Raw genomic sequence first — 19718 nt, 5'->3', positions numbered from 1 at the left:
GCTCTTACTGGAAAAGAGGCACAGGTAGTGTGTAGCAGGCTCTTACTGGAATAGAGTCACATGGGTTGGGAAGAAAGCACAGTGTGAGAAGCAGCATTGCTTATTACCCCCTTTCCCCTCCAGCTTACCAGGGATAGGCAGTTACCCCTGGGTTCCCATCACACTAGGATAGCCTCTTATTTATTGTTACCATTTCCCCACATTGCTGGCCACTGTTTCTATGCATCACGGATTGTGGTGGCTGGGCAGAAGAACTGGCAATCAGTGAGCGGTATCCCTCTCATACACCGCCTACCTTTCCTCTGAACAACATGCACTGCCTAGTCTCATGTTGAATAATAGATTACATATATATACATAGTCACACACATTGCACTTACCACTTTACCATCCAGCATCCTATATTATTATTAGCATTATTATTGTTAACAGTTTATTCTTTGGATTCCATAGGGTCCACAGGGATAACTTCAGGGGTTGTAGGTGGTGGAATCAGCAGTGGCAAACGCAGGATTTCTAGAGGGGGGTTTCCAAATATGCTCCACAATCTCCCACTCTGCGGCACATTGGAGCAAGTGCGGGAGTCTGGGGAAGCAGTAGATGATCCTAGTAACGACCTGGACATTAATGTAAACATTGGTCTTTTTATACACTGGATACTGTATGGAAGACAGTATTAATATTTAACACTATAGATGGTCTATAGTATAGGCTGTATCAAACATGTACATAATATAAATGGTCCTGAAAATGTTAAATATACCATAATAAATACACAAACATAACAGAACCAGTACTGTACTTTCTAAGCACACATTCTCCCACCTCATGGCAAGGCTCCTGTCTCTTCTTCCTGGTAGCTACTCTCTGGTCCAGTGCACTGATTGAGGACAGAGATCCACATTCACAGCAAACTTGGTAGAAGAAGCTGCTACCACTGGGCACGTGCAGCAGCTCTGCTCTGTACCTTAAACTGCATGATGTGTGGCAGCTCTAGTAATCTCATTACATACCATGGCTATTGTCATATTTGAGCCACTTGCCAAGAGAAGGGGGGTTTACGGGCAACCAGAAACCCCCCCTGCGTTTGCCTATGATCAGGTCCGGGCACCAAACAGTTAAGCTTTCAGCAATCTCAGGATGCCTCGGTCCTCCCCCCTATAACCCCGCCTCCATGCTCAGGCAGGTCAGTTTTGTGTTGGTGCCAGCAGCAGCTGGAGGCACCTCTATACAGACCAGCTTTCTCTTTTTTTTAATTTTTAATTTAATTTTTTTCATCTTTATTTGAGTCTGGAGCGATGCGAGTCCGATAGACTCCGTCACTCCGAAACTCCTGCACAGCGAGACGCTGTTAGACAGGAAATCCCGGCGGGGACCAAGCAGCACCACTAGCACCGCTCAGCTTTGGAACACCCCAGGACTGACACCGACCAGGTACTATACCACCAAGACATTGGCACAGGTTTATGTGTTCTGCACTATTTTAATGGGACCAACAGTACTTGGGGGTTAATGCCAGCATAGGGAAGGCAGCGCTCAGCCTGTAGCTCCTCCCCCAGCTCTGGGCACCAGTCCACCGCGTTCTTACCGCTTTTGAGCTGCTCCTCCCCGCCCTCCTCAACCTTCTGAGACCTCAGGTAGCCATTTCCACATGCAGCAAGCCAGGTCTCTGGGAATGCTGGGTCCAGTCTCCCTGTAAACCGTCTCCAAGCAGCCAGGTTGTAATGCACTTGTATCCTGCCTGCTTATATCTAGCTGAGTGGTTGATTTCAGTGCTTATTGCAGTTACAATTGTATATTTCTGCATTGTATGTGACTTGTGCTAATCCTGCTGTCTGATTCTTTCTGCTCAGCTGTACTAAATATACCTAGCTCTTCTTTTCTCTCTCTATACTGTCAAAGTCAGAAAAATGTCTTAGTGCACACTGCCATATTTGCACCGCACACTGGTCCGTGCTGCGCATGCGTACGCTCTCCCGTGGAAGCGCATACCCGCAATAGCGTGCACTCGCACGCGCAGTATGCGCATTTACGGTAGAGTTTATGTGATCGTAGCGTGCGACTCATTCGTTACAAAAGTTCACAATTAATGTAGTTTATAGATCATGTTCCCCTCAATAGTTTCTGTAAGTTTGGTTTAGATAGAATGTCCCTGAGCGGAGGAATCCCTCTTTGTATTGCACGAAGGGTCTAACAGGAGTCATACAGCAGTGTTTGGTACCCATCGGAAGAGTATTTAATTAGCAATATTCCGGTGTTGGTTTGGAGCGTATTAATCGCTCGTGCGAATAGTTATGGACATAAGAAGTTTATGTCCATTTCTATGATTTGCACATACTCAGGTATGCGGCGGGAAACCCAGTTCCCCACCCACCTGAGCTGTTGGAAATCAGCACAGCCCACCTGTATGAATCAACCTATGACCTTTGGTTACAGTACAGGGCCGAATTCCTGTGTCCAATAAACTGTAGGATTGTAGGGACTAGGAGATTGCATTGTGTGTGGGGCATAAATAGGCAGACCGACCACATCCAGCTCTCACTCTCTCATCAACGGTTATCTGCTGATAATCGGGAGCTGGATATCGAGGCGCAGGCGATCATACCCTTTGTGCGTAAGTTCTCTCTGTAATCATTGTCTTTCTGTGAGCAAGTCTCTCTCTCTCTCTCTCTCTCTCTCTCTGTGTCTATTTCTCTCTCTCTATTCTCTCTTTTCTCTCATATCTCCCCTAGACTAAACTTTATAGTATTGTATTGTATTGTGTTAAACCAGGATAGCATTGTAGTTTATCCCTTAGTTAGGTGTTTGGTTAGGAAGTCTTTGTTATATTGTAGTGTATCATTTGTACTGTGTTACTCTTTTACAAGTATACTAGATATAATACAGATAATAGGCTTTGGAACCCTAAACAAGTATCTGTGTATTTTCTATAGTGTTAAGTGTTCACTTGAGCGTCGGTGACGCTCAATCAGCTTTGTAGTTAGTCAGGTTACACAAGGTTGCACTTACACCCTGTATTCACATTAAGATATATAGCGCATTACATTGTTAAAAGGTTTAAATATAAAGGTATTGTGCTGTGAGCGCCTGCACCGCTGGTGACCTCCTCGTGGTCTCGAGCGTATGCTACGTTACAGCGAATCTTTCCCCTAGACATAACCAATAACGTGTCCTGTGATCACTGGGCCGTGAGCGAACGTGACGCTTGAGCGTCTCGCCTACGGCTGAGCGATCGTTACGCAAATAGCGTATCATTACGGTATTTCTTAAGTAAGCAGCGTACAGTGTTCTTAGCTTCATAAGGGTTGTTTATACGACAAAGGAATTTAGCATTGTCAATTGCGGGCTCGTCCGGTCCTTTTCACATCTGCACTAGGTAGATCAGCAGACGTTATCCCCCAGCAAAAGGGTGGGAGGTTGTCTCGCAGTTGCTGACGGGATAAGCGTCTGCTTCGCTTAGGTAAAGAGTGCTGAAGGAATCCGGTAACCGGAAGTAAGAACAAAACGCTTGTGTCTTTTAAAACTGTTTATTTTTCTTTTGTCTTGCGTACGCACGCATATATCTGCATTTCTATTTCATTTTTTCGTATATCACTATTCCTGTTTGCCAAATTTTATAGTTGATAGAAAGGGCTAAAAGGAGATTTGCTGTTATTTAATAGTAGAGGTAATAGTTAAAGTATAGAACAACACACGGGTTGTCTGGAAAACAAGGCAGTCAGTGTGGATTGCGGTAGATGATCAGGGATCATCTACATTGATAAATAAATATATTGTGTTACGGTGGATCCTTTGCATTGCGTACACGTGTCGCTAACAAAGACTAGCGTACGCAATCCAAAAGGCAGACGCACGCAGCGTTCATTACGCAACGTAGCGTCTGGTTACGCCCACGTAGCTCAAGTCACGAAAAGTTGAATTAGCGCAAAGCGATAATTAGCGCAAAGGCGATAAGTAACGCACAGCGGTAGATAACGCGACGCGGTAAATAACGCAAATCTATTTTTGGAAAATCTGAAATTTAGTTTAACAGATCCTGCTCCTAATTGGTAACACTTTTGGCCTGAAGACAATTTCTGCGCAGAAATAGATATAGAAACAAAAGTGTACATGTGTTGAGTGAGTGTGTTTTGTATACAAAAGTTTGTAAAATTTTAAAGGCGGAACCAAATGGAAAGTCGGGTACTCGTCGAGGAACATACGTGTAAGTGACATATACGGTGGCTAGGGAGGCATCCCTGGTTAAAATAATATTTGAGCATTAGAGTATAGCGGACCATAAGGTATCAAGACCAGGAGGTCATAAGGTAACAAGACCAGGAGGTCATAAGGTAAACAGACCAGGAGGTCGTAAGGTAACAGGTAAATAGACAAAGAGGTCCGCTATAAAAGTCCAGTGGCACAACGCCTGGGGTGTTGGTGCAGAACCCATATAGGCCATACAAGCTCTGGTTGAAGGAATCGCAGCCGAAAACATCGATTCCATTGATCTTTCAGTACATGACAAGTAGTGTTCGTGAACTGAACGATTGGACCGCACGTAATTGTGTGCAGTAGTTAGTAACCTGACCTAATACCATTAGAGTAAAGTGGTCACAAACGCTATTTGTACATTCTGACGTGATTTGTGTAATTTTTTATTTTTGGAAGGGAAGTTCGCTGGTCACTCAGGAACTATCTAACAACCCCAACTTTACTGGAAAGAGTAAGTGTCCTGCGGGTAACCCTCATATGTTCCAGTAAACTAAAGGTTCACAGGGGCCCTGGGTTGGGTACCACAGCTCTGGTTTACAGTGATTGCGGCATAGGCCAACGTGGGCGAGAAGTAAGTGGGGTACTTGATAAACCACCACCGCCGGCCTGCCCAAGGACATCTTGGTTTGTTTGTAAGGGTTCGCTGAAAACCTTGAGATAAAAGATCCAAGGAGGAATAAGCAACGCCTACAGATTATGGGGGCCATTTGTTCCGGTAGGGGGCGATCAACCCAGGTTCAGGTTGATTCGGAGGACCGACCAGTTGGGTCGGCAAGATACATTATGTGTGAAAAATACGGTAGTCACACAGAGGTTTTATGTGATGAATGGCAAAGAATGACTGTACAAGACAGGGACAAGTTCCCAAGAATAGGTAGCTTCAGTCCAGAGGTGTTACAAAATTTAAGGAGGAGGATAAGTCTCGTTGAACTAACGAAGAGACAAAATAAACATTATGAATATTTACAGTTATGGCAACAGGAAAGTGAATTACAAAGAGAGTCTATTGACTTTTCTGACTCTTATCTTGAGAGGAGAGACATGGCATCGGGAGAGGAGTTGATTGCGGAGAGAAAAGCACAAGGGTGGAACAATAAAAACGCTCTTAGCAACTGTAATATAGATTATAAGAATAAGTGTAATAAATGTAACAATGATTATTGTAATACTGTTGAATGTACAACTATTAACCTGTGCCAGTTGCACCCCATGTCAAACCTCCCTCAGGAATACAAACAAGACAGTGAGCCCAGAACGATGTCAGCACCTCTTCCAACAACCATCACAGAAGCCATCCAGGTGGACACGACCAAATGGGTAAAGGCAATAATCGAACCCCCTAACGGAGGGTCAGGTGAGGTCGTGTCCACAGGTACGTACAATGTTTCATATCACGCACAAACAGATGTACCCCATATTGTAAGGCCAACACAAGATGATGGAACTGAGCTCAATCTGGCCAGGGTGATCTCAGTCCCCAATGGGAAGACTGACGATCAGGGAATCATTCCCGTCAAGGACAGTGCAATGCGCCATCCCTGGTCCCGGACAGAATTGAGATCAATCATGTCTGATTACCCAGATCCTAGGAAAGATCTAACTGTATGATCAAAGATTCACAGAAGGCATATCAACTCCCTAGACAACGACATAATCATGGTATCCAAGGAACCAGGTAGGTACAGGGAAAGCGGTTGAGGGTGATGAGCATCCAAACGTTTGAGGAGGCATCAAATCAACCAAAACCCCAGGCCATTGGCACATGGAGGAACTTAAGGAGTTGTGATCTGTGCAAAAGAGAACTGCAATAACCCACATAAAGTTAGACCCCCTAGACATGAAAATGAGCAAAAGTTATGACACACCAAATTACAAGCAGGGATCATATAGGAAGAATTTTGGGCCACACCCATAATATATAGTTAGGAAAGGTGATTATTAGGAATGGAGGCAAGCCTGAGGTAACGGTTAATGAAGTGGGAGGTCATTCACTGAAGACACGGGAATGACCAGGTTAAACGTTGTAAATGTATTTGTGAAAGATGTTTTTTCTTTCTCTCTCTATCCCCATCTCTGACGATTATTGGTAAGAATTCAAACATTGCATATTCGCTTGGTCCTTGCAGAAGTCTACCAAACCCCAGCATGACCTATCCACCACAATGTATTCTGGCCAGATACAGACAGTGGAATAATGCAAGTGCTGGTGGGGAGGGACTGCTCAAGGAAACCATTAGACACGTAGATACGACAGCCTAATAAGTCTGACAATGTTTTTCTAATGCTAACAATGTTTTCTTAATGTTGACAATGTTTAAAAATGTTTTGTTTCTCTTTTCTCATTGGTGGTTATTGTCGAGTTATGTAATGTATATATGCACATGAATTGTTCTCTATCTCTTTTGTTTTTTTGTTGTCTCTCTCTTCCCACTCATGTTTCCATGGTTTAAAGATGGTATGTCATCCCTCAGTTGGACCAATGGTAATGCCAGATTTTTTCTCCTTACAGAAAGATCGCCGGTTAGGAAGGAATATTGCATCACCAGAATGTTCGTTTGGAAGACTGAGAGACAGCACCTTTGAGAGGACAGCAGAACAAGAAGAACAACAAGACGAGAGAACTTATTATCGTAACAAGTTCTCTCCCCCTCAAACTGTTTTCTTATACCCCCTTTACAAATTTCTTCTTTTCTCCTCCTGTAAGATGGACTTGCCCCAAGAGACTGTGATATGGATTTTCCCGTTAACCATGATGTTGACCAGAGCAGTCTGTTTCGGTGAGAGTACCAGTGAGGTCGAGAAAGGATCCAGAAAGGTCCTGATGACTGAGACGGAGGTGTAAATTTCCAATAGCAACCCAATCACCAAGCAAAGGCGAGTACCGGGCACGATCTAACAACCATGTTATCTGTAAACATTTTCTTTGAAGGATTGTTAGTTCAAAAAGAAAAACTGTATCTGTAGGCTCTGTGACAATGGTTGAAGATGGATGCATAAAGAAATGTCAATCTAGTTTTAATATCCATATGGACCGGCATCCATTGAGTGACTATCACTCTCTAGTGGGTAACGTGTTGAACCAAACAGATTGTTGGGTATGCTCTCAAGTACCTCAGGGTCACAGCAAATCAGGGCTAGTACCATTTCCTTTAACGTTAGGGGAGGTACTTGAGCTAAGTGGTGGGAGACCGGTGGACCGGAGGTTTAATATCTCCAGCCCTCCTAGTTTGAAGCTCCACCAATACCATGTGGATAGGTCCCTCTTATGTTTTAACATCTCCAATCCCAGAAAACCGGGAAATTGGGAAGTGTCATGGAGCAACCTTACCATGACCTTTTCACACAGAGCAGATAGAATGCCTACAGATACAGAGCTCGTACGCCACATAGCCAGTAGAGGAAAATCTTTCCGGTATCGATATACCTTAGGAAATAGGATTACTAAAGTTGGAGAGGTATCACCAGGATACTGTGCACATATCGTACAAACCGATACGTGCATTAGACAGATGGAAGAATTAGGGTCAGGAGATTTCACCTGGAAGGTTTGTAACATGGTCATGTCCTTCTCCGTCCCTTATGTTCTCCCCGATGATGCATATTTCATATGCGGGAGAAAGGCGTACAAGTGGCTTGCCCCAAACTCTGAAGGATTGTGTTATATTGGAAAAGTATTGCCTGAAGTAATGACTGTTACACATGACAAAATGAAGGACATACTCCGTGGTGCCCAAACTCCTTATACTCACACTCACTACGAGCACCTTGTTAAAAGACAACTGTCAGAAAGGTTAGAGCATCCGGCCTCTGATCTTATCCATGAATCCACCGGGATTCAGGTTCTGGTAGCGTTAGATTTCACTCGCACCGCTCGAGGTGTGATGAATTATAGATACATTTCCGCACTCGCCAATTTGTTAGATAATATCACTGAAATGTATGATGACACGTTTAGATACACTGGAAGGGAACTCCAAGCTTATAAAACAGAACTAGTTCAGCATAGGATGGTTCTTAATTATCTTACAGCAGTAACAGGCGGATATTGTGTTACATTGGCAACACAGTACGGCATAAAGTGTTGCACGTATATCACAAATAGCACCGAGGATCCGGTAGAGGTCATAGACCAAAAGATGGACGATATTCTGCAATTAAAGTGGGAATTTCGTCGAAAACACAATCTCACCCTTGCTGCTGTAGGTAATGAGCTGACTGGTTGGGTGTCATGGTTGAACCCGCGAAATTGGTTCTCCGGTTTAGGAGACTGGGCTCAAGGAGTCATAATGGATGTTGGAAAGTTTCTCCTATGTATTTTGGGTGTCGTTATATCTATTGGATTGATATTTAGATGCGGGCAGGCTTTGATGAGGTGCAAGCAAAGTACGAAAGTGATGAGCTTAAGGAGTGAGGAAGCTGTAATTAACCTGGATTTGATTTATGACCCAATGCTAGAAACCATGACGTAATGATGTAATGAGTATACGGTCCGCCTTTCACCCATTTCTATGTTTTCCTCCGAGGTACAAAGACCCACGTAGACGAAGGATTTGATGAGCCAAGGGGCCGACAACGGAAAGATGGAAAGAAGAAGAGCAGACGACCTGATAAACAAGATTTTGATGGACAATGCCATGGGTACCCCAGTTTCCCTAGGAACTTTAAAACCACGCTAGCCCAACATTTTTTGTAAATCCATGGACGCTGTATGTTTTACTCACGATTTATGAGCAAAAGCACAAAGAAGAAGACTCCAATCAACCGACACCAATCAAGACCTCAATCGACGAACGTACATTACCCTGACATAGAATATCATTGCATTTTTCGGAAGTGTTCTTTATCTTCATCTCTGCAACCCTCAGGCAATAACACACATAGTCGATAGGGAATACAGGCACAGATAGCAGCAACCACATACCCCCCCCAATTCATGTATCATCAACTAAAATGTGCATCCCCATTGTGTTACAACCACAGCCGAAATGAGCTCGGTAGAGTTTGACAGCCCATCCACAGACCTGTACCACAGGATAAGAAGGAATTCAAATGTATACTTCGCAATACCTCGAAGCTTGATTTACCACACGTACGGCACGATGATACATGACCCTCCAAACATGGACTCATACACACATGCTTCTACTTTCTCACTAGGTCATACCCTCTTCACACCTACTCCATTCTTCTTCCTTTCCCCACCATGGAAATCAATTAACCCCTGACTTACATTTTTCTCCTTAAATATTTTGTGGCAGTTATTATTGACTGCCAAAGGGTGGACTGTCAAAGTCAGAAAAATGTCTTAGTGCACACTGCCATATTTGCACCGCACACTGGTCCGTGCTGCGCATGCGTACGCTCTCCCGTGGAAGCGCATACCCGCAATAGCGTGCACTCGCACGCGCAGTATGCGCATTTACGGTAGAGTTTATGTGATCGTAGCGTGCGACTCATTCGTTACAAAAGTTCACAATTAATGTAGTTTATAGATCATGTTCCCCTCAATAGTTTCTGTAAGTTTGGTTTAGATAGAATGTCCCTGAGCGGAGGAATCCCTCTTTGTATTGCACGAAGGGTCTAACAGGAGTCATACAGCAGTGTTTGGTACCCATCGGAAGAGTATTTAATTAGCAATATTCCGGTGTTGGTTTGGAGCGTATTAATCGCTCGTGCGAATAGTTATGGACATAAGAAGTTTATGTCCATTTCTATGATTTGCACATACTCAGGTATGCGGCGGGAAACCCAGTTCCCCACCCACCTGAGCTGTTGGAAATCAGCACAGCCCACCTGTATGAATCAACCTATGACCTTTGGTTACAGTACAGGGCCGAATTCCTGTGTCCAATAAACTGTAGGATTGTAGGGACTAGGAGATTGCATTGTGTGTGGGGCATAAATAGGCAGACCGACCACATCCAGCTCTCACTCTCTCATCAACGGTTATCTGCTGATAATCGGGAGCTGGATATCGAGGCGCAGGCGATCATACCCTTTGTGCGTAAGTTCTCTCCGTAATCATTGTCTTTCTGTGAGCAAGTCTCTCTCTCTCTCTCTCTCTCTCTCTCTCTCTCTCTCTCTGTGTCTATTTCTCTCTCTCTATTCTCTCTTTTCTCTCATATCTCCCCTAGACTAAACTTTATAGTATTGTATTGTATTGTGTTAAACCAGGATAGCATTGTAGTTTATCCCTTAGTTAGGTGTTTGGTTAGGAAGTCTTTGTTATATTGTAGTGTATCATTTGTACTGTGTTACTCTTTTACAAGTATACTAGATATAATACAGATAATAGGCTTTGGAACCCTAAACAAGTATCTGTGTATTTTCTATAGTGTTAAGTGTTCACTTGAGCGTCGGTGACGCTCAATCAGCTTTGTAGTTAGTCAGGTTACACAAGGTTGCACTTACACCCTGTATTCACATTAAGATATATAGCGCATTACATTGTTAAAAGGTTTAAATATAAAGGTATTGTGCTGTGAGCGCCTGCACCGCTGGTGACCTCCTCGTGGTCTCGAGCGTATGCTACGTTACAGCGAATCTTTCCCCTAGACATAACCAATAACGTGTCCTGTGATCACTGGGCCGTGAGCGAACGTGACGCTTGAGCGTCTCGCCTACGGCTGAGCGATCGTTACGCAAATAGCGTATCATTACGGTATTTCTTAAGTAAGCAGCGTACAGTGTTCTTAGCTTCATAAGGGTTGTTTATACGACAAAGGAATTTAGCATTGTCAATACCCTAAGACCAGGTGTTCCAGGCTGTTTGTTTCTTCAGCTCACACTGCTGAAGTCCGTCACATACTACAATTCTTACACACTGCCTGTTGCCATAATAGTGTGCGTGCGCCTCCACTATTTGCAGTTATGTCTAACCAAGCAACGGGCCGCAAACAATCTGAAACCCCAGTATTCATTTCATGCAGACTGGGCTCTGCTGGGATATCTTCACAAGACATTGTGCTAGATGGGCTCTGTGTTTCCTGTTATACATTCCTTAGCCAGCCAACCCCTCCAGCCCCTGGACAGGAGCCGCCTTGGGCTTTCTTTTCTCAGTTACTGGGTACTTTAGTTGACCGTCTGGCAGTGCCCCCTATGGGCTCTCCGATCCCAGTCCCAGCTAATATAGTCCCAGCTGTGAACCCACCATGGGTGGACACCCTTTCCAATATGGCTCAAAGCCCAGCTCGGACCTCTATGGCTTTGCAGCAAATGTTATGGGGCACTAAGCCCTTATCCTCTGGGTCCACTAGGAGGACTGCACCTTCCTCTCAATCCACTGCTATTTCTGATTCACATGATTCTTTTGCTGAGGAAGGCGAGGATAGTAATCTCTCTGTTACTGATACCCATTTCAGACCGCAAATGGCGGGTTGCACCCAGGAGTCGTACACATTGCAACCCAGGTGTGACCCACCTTGGCCCATTTCACAGTGGCATCCCCAGCCCGGCATATTGCCGGGTTGGTGACGAGCGCGGAGGTGGCGCTTGGAGATCAGATGATCTCCAAGTGCTGCCCGTCCATGTGAACGGGAAACGGGTCACATCGATACGGCAAACCGTTCACACCGCACAGCGACCAGGGTTGAAATACCGGGATATTTCCCCTGGGCCATTTCAGACTGCACAGCCACCCGTGTTATGTGCGCTCATGTGCAATAACCTGGGGTACAAACTGGCGGGGTGAAAGGGGTATGAGGAGGAATGGCACACTTCTGTAGATGTATCAGCTTTAATAGACGCTTTTGAGCATATCCTTCAGCTAGAGGATGATGAGCCTGGTCCTGTTGCATCAATAGGTACTTAAATTTCTGATCGTCTTATGGAAATCAGGTGGGAACCCTGGAATACACCAGGTAAAATGTTCCCACTACCTAAGCACCTGGCATCTCGCTATCTTATTCCAGCAGAAGACTGTTCAAAGTGGGAGACTCCCGCTCCTGTGGATTCTCATGTGACACGTCTGGTTAAGATGTCCACCTTACTTGTCACATCAGTTTCTTCACTAGAAGAAACTACAGATAGGCTAATTGAAACTTGTCTCAAGTCCATCTACTCCCTGACAGGTGCTGTGAACAGGCCTTCAATGGGCAGCTAAAGCCATTGAGCAATGGTCACAGGCAGTGGAGGAGGAAATGTTCTGATGTGTCTTATCAGGGATGCAGCCTCTCACATAGGTGAGGCGCTTTCCGATGCTGGGTTATTGGCTGGGAGTGGCTACTGCAGTACTTGCATGCCGTATTATTTGTCTCCACTCCTGGAAGGCTGACATGGATTCCAAGAAAACAGTGGAATTTCTTTCTTTGACTGGCGAAATTTTCTTTGGCACAGAATTGGACAAGATTGTTGCTTTCCTAGCTGCTGCCAAGACTGCCTTCCTACCTTCAGCTCCAGCTCCACGTTCTAGAATGTCCAATTTTCGTTCCTTTCACCCCCAAGGAAAAGCAAAAGGACAGACGTTTCCCAGACAAACGGCCACCACGAAGGCTACTAGACCTAAGGCCGAGCAAGCCTGGGATGCTCGACAGCCTTCAGCCAAACCTGACAAACTCGCAGCTTGACAGGGGTGGCCTCCCCCTGGGGGACCCCAGGGTGGGAGGCCAACTTCTTCACTGTGCGCATGTCTGGAACCTGACCACTTCAGATGCCTGAGTGCAAGAAGAGGTCTCTAACATTTACACCATCTCTTTCAAAGGATGCCCCCATCAACAATTCTTTTGCACAAGCCTTCTCTCAGATCTGGAAAAGGCTCTGATACTACCAAAGGTAGTTCTATCCCTCCTGTAATCAGGGGTGATCGTACTGGTTCCTCAATCTCAATACGGAAAGGGCTATTATTCCTCCCTGTTCCTCGTACCAAAGCCAACGGATCTCACCAACCCATCCTCAACCTCACATCTCTCAACTGATTTTTAAAGGTCCCCAGGTTTTGCATGGAAACTCTTCACTCCATTGTCCTAGCAATGAAGCCGGGGGATTTTATGGCATCCCTGGACATATAGGATGCGCATCTGCATATTCCGATTGCTCCTTCGCTGCAACAATCCCTACATTTTGCTATATGCAACCAATATTATCAAATCCAGGCGCTGCCTTTTTGGATGACTATGCCGCACAGAATTTTCACCAAGGTTATTGCAGTCATGGCAGCATTGCTGTGTCATCAGGGAGGCAGCATGCCTCCTTATCTGAACAATTTACTGCTCATGGCTACCTCACAAGATGTCTTGCAACGATATCTTCAAATTATGATGGACTTTCTACAACAGCATGGATGGCTCATCAATTGGACAAAGTCCTCCCTCACGTCATCTCAGCAGATGTTACACCTGGGAGCTCTATTGGACTCTCAAAGTCAGCAGCTCTTTGTGTCATAGGACAAAATCTCTAAACTGCAGGACTGAGTCCGTAAATTGCTTCAGCCTAGCAGAGTGTTCATTCACTCGGCCGTGCAAGTTCTCGGACTGATGGCCTCGATCTTGAACATAGTAGAGTATTAATTTTTGCCCTCTACATCATCTGATCCTCTCCATATCTGATCAGATCACAAATAATCACTCTTCCTCTGGAAGTTCGACTATCCCTCACATGGTGGCTCAAGGCATCCCACCTAGACAAGGGGAGGCCCTTTTGGATCCCGAACTAGTTACTCCTCACCACGGATACTAGCCTCCACGGTTGGGGGCTGTGACTGAGCTGCAGTCATTTCAAGGTCGTTGGACCAGGGCAAAGTTTCAGTTACCAATAAATGTCCTGGAACTGCATGCAGTTTACAAGGCATTAACTCTGGCACACAGTTTCCTTCAAGGCTAAGTTCAGTTGGACAATGCCATGGCAGTGGCTTATCTCAATCACCAGGACAGCACTCGCAGTCAGATGGCCATGCAGGAAGTGGCTCGAATTCTCAAGTGGGCCGAATGTCATCTTCCAGCCATCTTGGCCGTATTCATACCAGGGACTCTCAACTGGGAAGCAGACTTTCTCAGTCATCAAGACATTCACGCAGGTGAATGTTCCCTACACCCAGAAGTGTTTCAACTTCTAGTGGATAAATGGGGTCTGCGAGACGTGGACCTCATGGCCTCGCACCACAACCACAAGGTTCTGGTATACGGATCTTAGTCACCGGATTTACAAGCAGAGTTTATGGACACACTCTCTGTCAAATGGACCTTCCATCTAATGTACGTCTTCCCTCCTGTATCCCTTCTGCCAAGGGTTCTGTAGAAATTCAAACAGAAGGGAGGCAACCTCCTCATAGTGGCCCCAGCATGGCCCAGATGTCATTGGTTTTACGACCTGCAGTGTCCCTCAATGGGAGTCCCTCTCCTTCTTCCTCTGTGACAGGACCTACTATCTCAGGGACCATGTCTACACCCGGACCTAGGATTGACGGTCTTTGGCAGTGTGGCTCTTGAATGTTCCATATTGAGGGCAAAAGGCTTTTTCATTCTGTTGTACAGACCATGCTTAAGGCATGAAAACTGGCCTCAGCCCATATAGGGTGTGGCATACTTACTTCCAGTGGTGCACTACCAAGTGCTATGACCCTACTGTCTTCAAGATATGAAGAATACGTGCCTTCCTGCAGCATGGATTTAGCCTCGGCCTTCATCTAGCTTCCCTTAAAGCTTTGTCTGTATGATTTCAACGCAGGATTGCTCCATTACCGGATGTTCGCACCTTTCTGCAGGGCATTATCCGGGTCCAACCTCCCTATGTCTCTCCGGTGGCCTTGTGGGACTTGTCTGTGGTTCTAGACGCTCTTCAGCAGCCTTCGTTTGAACCTCTGGAGTCAGTGAATCTGCAAAGACCTTATTCCTTCTAGCCATTGCATCTGGCAGATGGGTGTCAGACTTGGGAGCGCTCTCCTGTCACCCTCCTTTCCGGTTCTTTCATCTGGACAGGGCTGTCCTCCATACTCAGCCAGGTTACCTCCCTAAAATGGTCTCCCATTTTCACCTTAATGAAGAAATTGTAGTTCCGGACTTTGTTTCACCAAATCTCTTGACAGGAGAAGTTTCTTTGAATATGGTCTGAGCGCTCCGTCTTTATGTTGATCTGACCAGTTCTATTAGGAAATCGGATTCCCTCTTCATCCTTTATGGTTTTCACACACATGGTTGGCCAGCTAACAAACAGACTCTGGCCTGGATTCGAATGGCTATCGCACAAGCACACTCTCAAGCTGACCTTCCAGTACCAGCTTCAATCTCTGCTCATTCTATTTGGTCTGTGGGACCTTCATGGGTGGCGTGCCCAGGTACATCCGCTGAACAATTGTTTAAGGCGGCTAAGTGGTCTTCCATCCACACCTTTCTTAGGTTTTACGCCTTTGATACATTTGCCTCCCAGGATGCTTCATTTGGACGCCAGATTCTTCTATCCACTCAGGAGCATCCGCACCCTTGAAGTACTGCTTTAGGACATCCCAGATGTTATCCCTGTGGTGCCCTAGAGATGCGGTTATGTGACCGGTGGTCGGGAGACCGCCAGTCACTATACCGACACCGGAATCCCGCCCCGGTGGAAAGCCCAACAGTCGGTATGCCGATTAACAGGGATTATTCCTATTCGTGGGTGTCCACGACACCCATAGAGTGGTAATAGAACCTGTAGTGAGTGCAGCGAGCCATCGAGCCTGCAATGGGCTTCCTTGCGCATGCCACCCGTGTGGCAATCTAAACACAGGGACCCCGGCGTCGGTATGGGGACCGGCTGTATCCCAACCGCCGGTCACCCATACCCAACCCGAGCCCTATGGAACCCGAAGAAGAAAAGGAGAGTTATGGTAGACTTACCTTTGTTAACTATCTTTCTTTGAGGTCCACAGGGTGCACACCCTGATGCACCTGGCCTATATGGGTTTGCGGCTTTAGTCACTGCTTCCCTTCTCTTATCTGCGAGAGTGTGTCTTTATGTGTACCATATCTTTCTTCTCTCCTATCCTCTTCCTGCTTTGGGCTTGTTAACAAAACTGACCTGCCTGAGCATGGAGGTGGGGTTATAAGGGGGAAGGATCGAGGCATCCTGAGAAATCTTAACGCTTAACTGTTTGGTGCCCGGACCTGATTCCACCACCTACAAACCCCGATGTTATCCCTGGACCTCAAAGAAAGAGAGTTAACAAAGGTACGTCTACCATAACTTCTCTTATATAGCACAGCATATTCAACTACGCTTTCCAATTTTAACAGTATTAGAACAAAACTGGGTAATAACAGACAGACATAGAGGTAGGAGGGCCCTGCTCGCAGGCTTACACTCTATAGCGAATCAGGCATTGATACACCAGGATAGGCGCTATCTATTACATAATGGTCCACTAGATTGCAAAGGTTCTTTGTTGGCCTGGGGTCAGGAGGATGGGAAAGTGAAGGAAGAGAAAACATGCGAGATATGTGTGGACTACAGTATATCAGCCAAACAAGCCATGTTGTCAGGATTTACTTAACTAATCACAGTTGCAAAAGGGCCTGACATTTCTATTCTTATTCTGATTTGGAGAGATTTTGAAAACATGATCTGCGTTTAGTAATTTTCGTATGCGCATTGTGTCTTTGTGGTCATGTTTCTGTACAGGCCCGGCGTTGGGGTGTTGAATTGGCTGAAGCAAGGCCTGGAAAAAGTGGTGCCACAGCCGGAGACCCCTGCTGTAATTCCTATAAAATTGGAGGTATGGACACCCCCGTTGGTTTCGGGGGGAGGGTTGAGCGTGCGTGGACCCCCGGTGTGTCTGAGGGGAGCGTACGTGAAATCACCAGTGTGTCGGAGTGGAGAGTGTGTTGACCCTCTATGAGTCAACTGGGAGCATGCACGGAACCCCGGTGTGTTGGAGGTGAGCTTGTGTGGAACCCCTGGTGTATCTAAGGGGAGCGTGCGTGGAATCCCGTTGTGTTGGAGGGGAGCGTGCCTGGACCTCCGCTGTGTCAGAGGGGAGTGTGCGTGGAACCCCCAGTGTATAGGAGGGGAGAGTGTTGACCCTCTGTGAGTTAACGGGGAGCATACACGGAACCTCAGTGTGTCGAAGGTGAGTGTGCGTGGAATCCCGGTGTGTCAGAGGTGAGCGTGTGTGGAATCCCGATGTGTCGGAGGTGAGCATGTGTGGAATCCCGGTGTGTCAGAGGTTAGTGTGCGTGAAATCTCTGCGTTTCGGAGGTGAGTGTGTGTGGAATCTCGATGTGTCAGAAGGGAGCGTGCGTGAAACCCCGGTGTGTCGGAGGTGAGCGTGTGTAGAATACCGGTGTGTCTGAGGGGAGCGTGCGTGGACCCCCAGTGTGTCGTAGGGGAGCGTGCCTCGTCCTCTGCTGTGTCAGAAGGGAGTATGCATGGAACCCCCAGTTTGTCAGAGGGGAAAGTGTGTTGATCCTCTGTGAGTCAATGAGTAGCGTACACGGAACCCCGGTGTGTTGGAGGTGAGCGTGTGTGGAATCCCGGTGTGTCGGAGGTGAGTGTGCGTGGAACCCCAGTGTGTCGGAGGGGAGTGTGCGTGGAACCCCGGTGTGTCAGAGGAGAGTGTTCGTGGAACCCCAGTGTGTCGGAGGGGAGTGTGCGTGGAACCCCAGTGTGTCGGAGGGGAGTGTGTGTGGAACTCTGGTGTGTCGGAGAGGAGTGTGCGTGGAACCCCGGTGTATCGGAGGAGAGTGTGCGTGGAATCCCGGTGTATCGGAGTGGAGTGTGCGTGGAATCCCGGTGTGTCGGAGGGGAGTGTGCGTGGAACCCCGGTGTGTCGGAAAGGAGTGTGGGTGGAACCCCGGTGTGTCGGAGGGGAGTGTGCGTGGAACCCCGGTGTGTCGGAGAGGAGTGTGCGCGGAACCCCGGTGTGTCGGAGGGGAGTGTGCGTGGAACCCCGGTGTGTCGGAGGGGAGTGTGCATAGAACTCCGGTGTGTCAGAGGGGAGTGTGCGTGGAATCCCGATGTGTCGGAGGTGAGCATGTGTGGAATCCCGGTGTGTCAGAGGTTAGTGTGCGTGAAATCTCTGTGTTTCGGAGGTGAGTGTGTGTGGAATCTCGATGTGTCAGAAGGGAGCGTGCGTGAAACCCCGGTGTGTCGGAGGTGAGCGTGTGTAGAATACCGGTGTGTCTGAGGGGAGCGTGCGTGGACCCCCAGTGTGTCGTAGGGGAGCGTGCCTCGTCCTCTGCTGTGTCAGAAGGGAGTATGCATGGAACCCCCAGTTTGTCAGAGGGGAAAGTGTGTTGATCCTCTGTGAGTCAATGAGTAGCGTACACGGAACCCCGGTGTGTTGGAGGTGAGCGTGTGTGGAATCCCGGTGTGTCGGAGGTGAGTGTGCGTGGAACCCCAGTGTGTCGGAGGGGAGTGTGCGTGGAACCCCGGTGTGTCAGAGGAGAGTGTTCGTGGAACCCCAGTGTGTCGGAGGGGAGTGTGCGTGGAACCCCAGTGTGTCGGAGGGGAGTGTGTGTGGAACTCTGGTGTGTCGGAGAGGAGTGTGCGTGGAACCCCGGTGTATCGGAGGAGAGTGTGCGTGGAATCCCGGTGTATCGGAGTGGAGTGTGCGTGGAATCCCGGTGTGTCGGAGGGGAGTGTGCGTGGAACCCCGGTGTGTCGGAAAGGAGTGTGGGTGGAACCCCGGTGTGTCGGAGGGGAGTGTGCGTGGAACCCCGGTGTGTCGGAGAGGAGTGTGCGTGGAACCCCGGTGTGTCGGAGGGGAGTGTGCGTGGAACCCCGGTGTGTCGGAGGGGAGTGTGCATAGAACTCCGGTGTGTCAGAGGGGAGTGTGCGTGGAACCCCGGTGTGTCGGAGGGGAGTGTGCGTGGAACCCCGGTGTGTCGGAGGGGAGTGTGTGTGAAACCCCGGTGTGTCGGAGGGGAGTGTGCGTGGAACCCCGGTGTGTCGGAGGGGAGTGTGCGTGGAACCCCGGTGTGTCGGAGGGGAGTGTGCGTGGAACCCAGGTGTGTCGGAGGGGAGTGTGTGGTGTGTGGAACCCAGGTGTGTCGGAGGGTAGTGTGCGTGGAACCCCGGTGTGTCGGAGGGGAGTGTGCGTCCCTGGGCTCTGCCACCCCTCCTTACACTGACTGCACGTACCTGGGCTCTGCCTACCCTGACTCCATGTCCCCGGGCTCTGTCACCCCTGCCTACCCTGACTGCACGTCCCCGGGCTCTGCCACCCCTGCCTACCCTGACTGCACGTCCCCGGGCTCTGCCACCCCTGCCTACCCTGACTGCACGTCCCTGGGCTCTGTCACCCCTACCTACCCTGACTGCATGTCCCCGGGCTCTGCCTACCCTGACTGCACGTCCCCGGGCACTGTCTACCCTGACTGCACGTCCCTGGGCTCTGCCACCCCTGCCTACCTTGACTGCACGTCCCTGGGCTCTGCCTACCTTGACTGCACGTCCCTGGGTTCTGCCTCTACCTACCCTGACTGCACGTCCCTGGGCTCTGCCTCTACCTACCCTGACTGCGCGTCCCTGGGCTCTGCCTCTGCCTCCTCCGACTGCGC

At 47.9% G+C, this 19718-nt stretch overlaps 1 protein-coding gene across 2 annotated transcripts in view; it reads left to right on the top strand.

Moving 5' to 3' along the window:
* LOC134969699 (myb-like protein X) overlaps positions 1 to 19718 on the top strand; it is a 235040-nt gene that overhangs the window by 82560 nt on the left and 132762 nt on the right. For both annotated transcript variants that reach the window (XM_063945819.1, XM_063945820.1), the window contains one exon: positions 16840 to 16933. In XM_063945819.1, coding sequence (XP_063801889.1) covers positions 16840 to 16933 — 94 coding nt within the window. The remainder of the gene's footprint in view (positions 1 to 16839; positions 16934 to 19718) is intronic.

The sequence above is a fragment of the Pseudophryne corroboree genome, chromosome 11 (genome assembly GCF_028390025.1).
Source record: "Pseudophryne corroboree isolate aPseCor3 chromosome 11, aPseCor3.hap2, whole genome shotgun sequence".
Classification (NCBI taxonomy): domain Eukaryota; kingdom Metazoa; phylum Chordata; class Amphibia; order Anura; family Myobatrachidae; genus Pseudophryne; species Pseudophryne corroboree.
The sequence above is the reverse complement of the archived record's forward strand: the minus strand, read 5'-3'. Positions and strand labels throughout refer to the sequence as shown.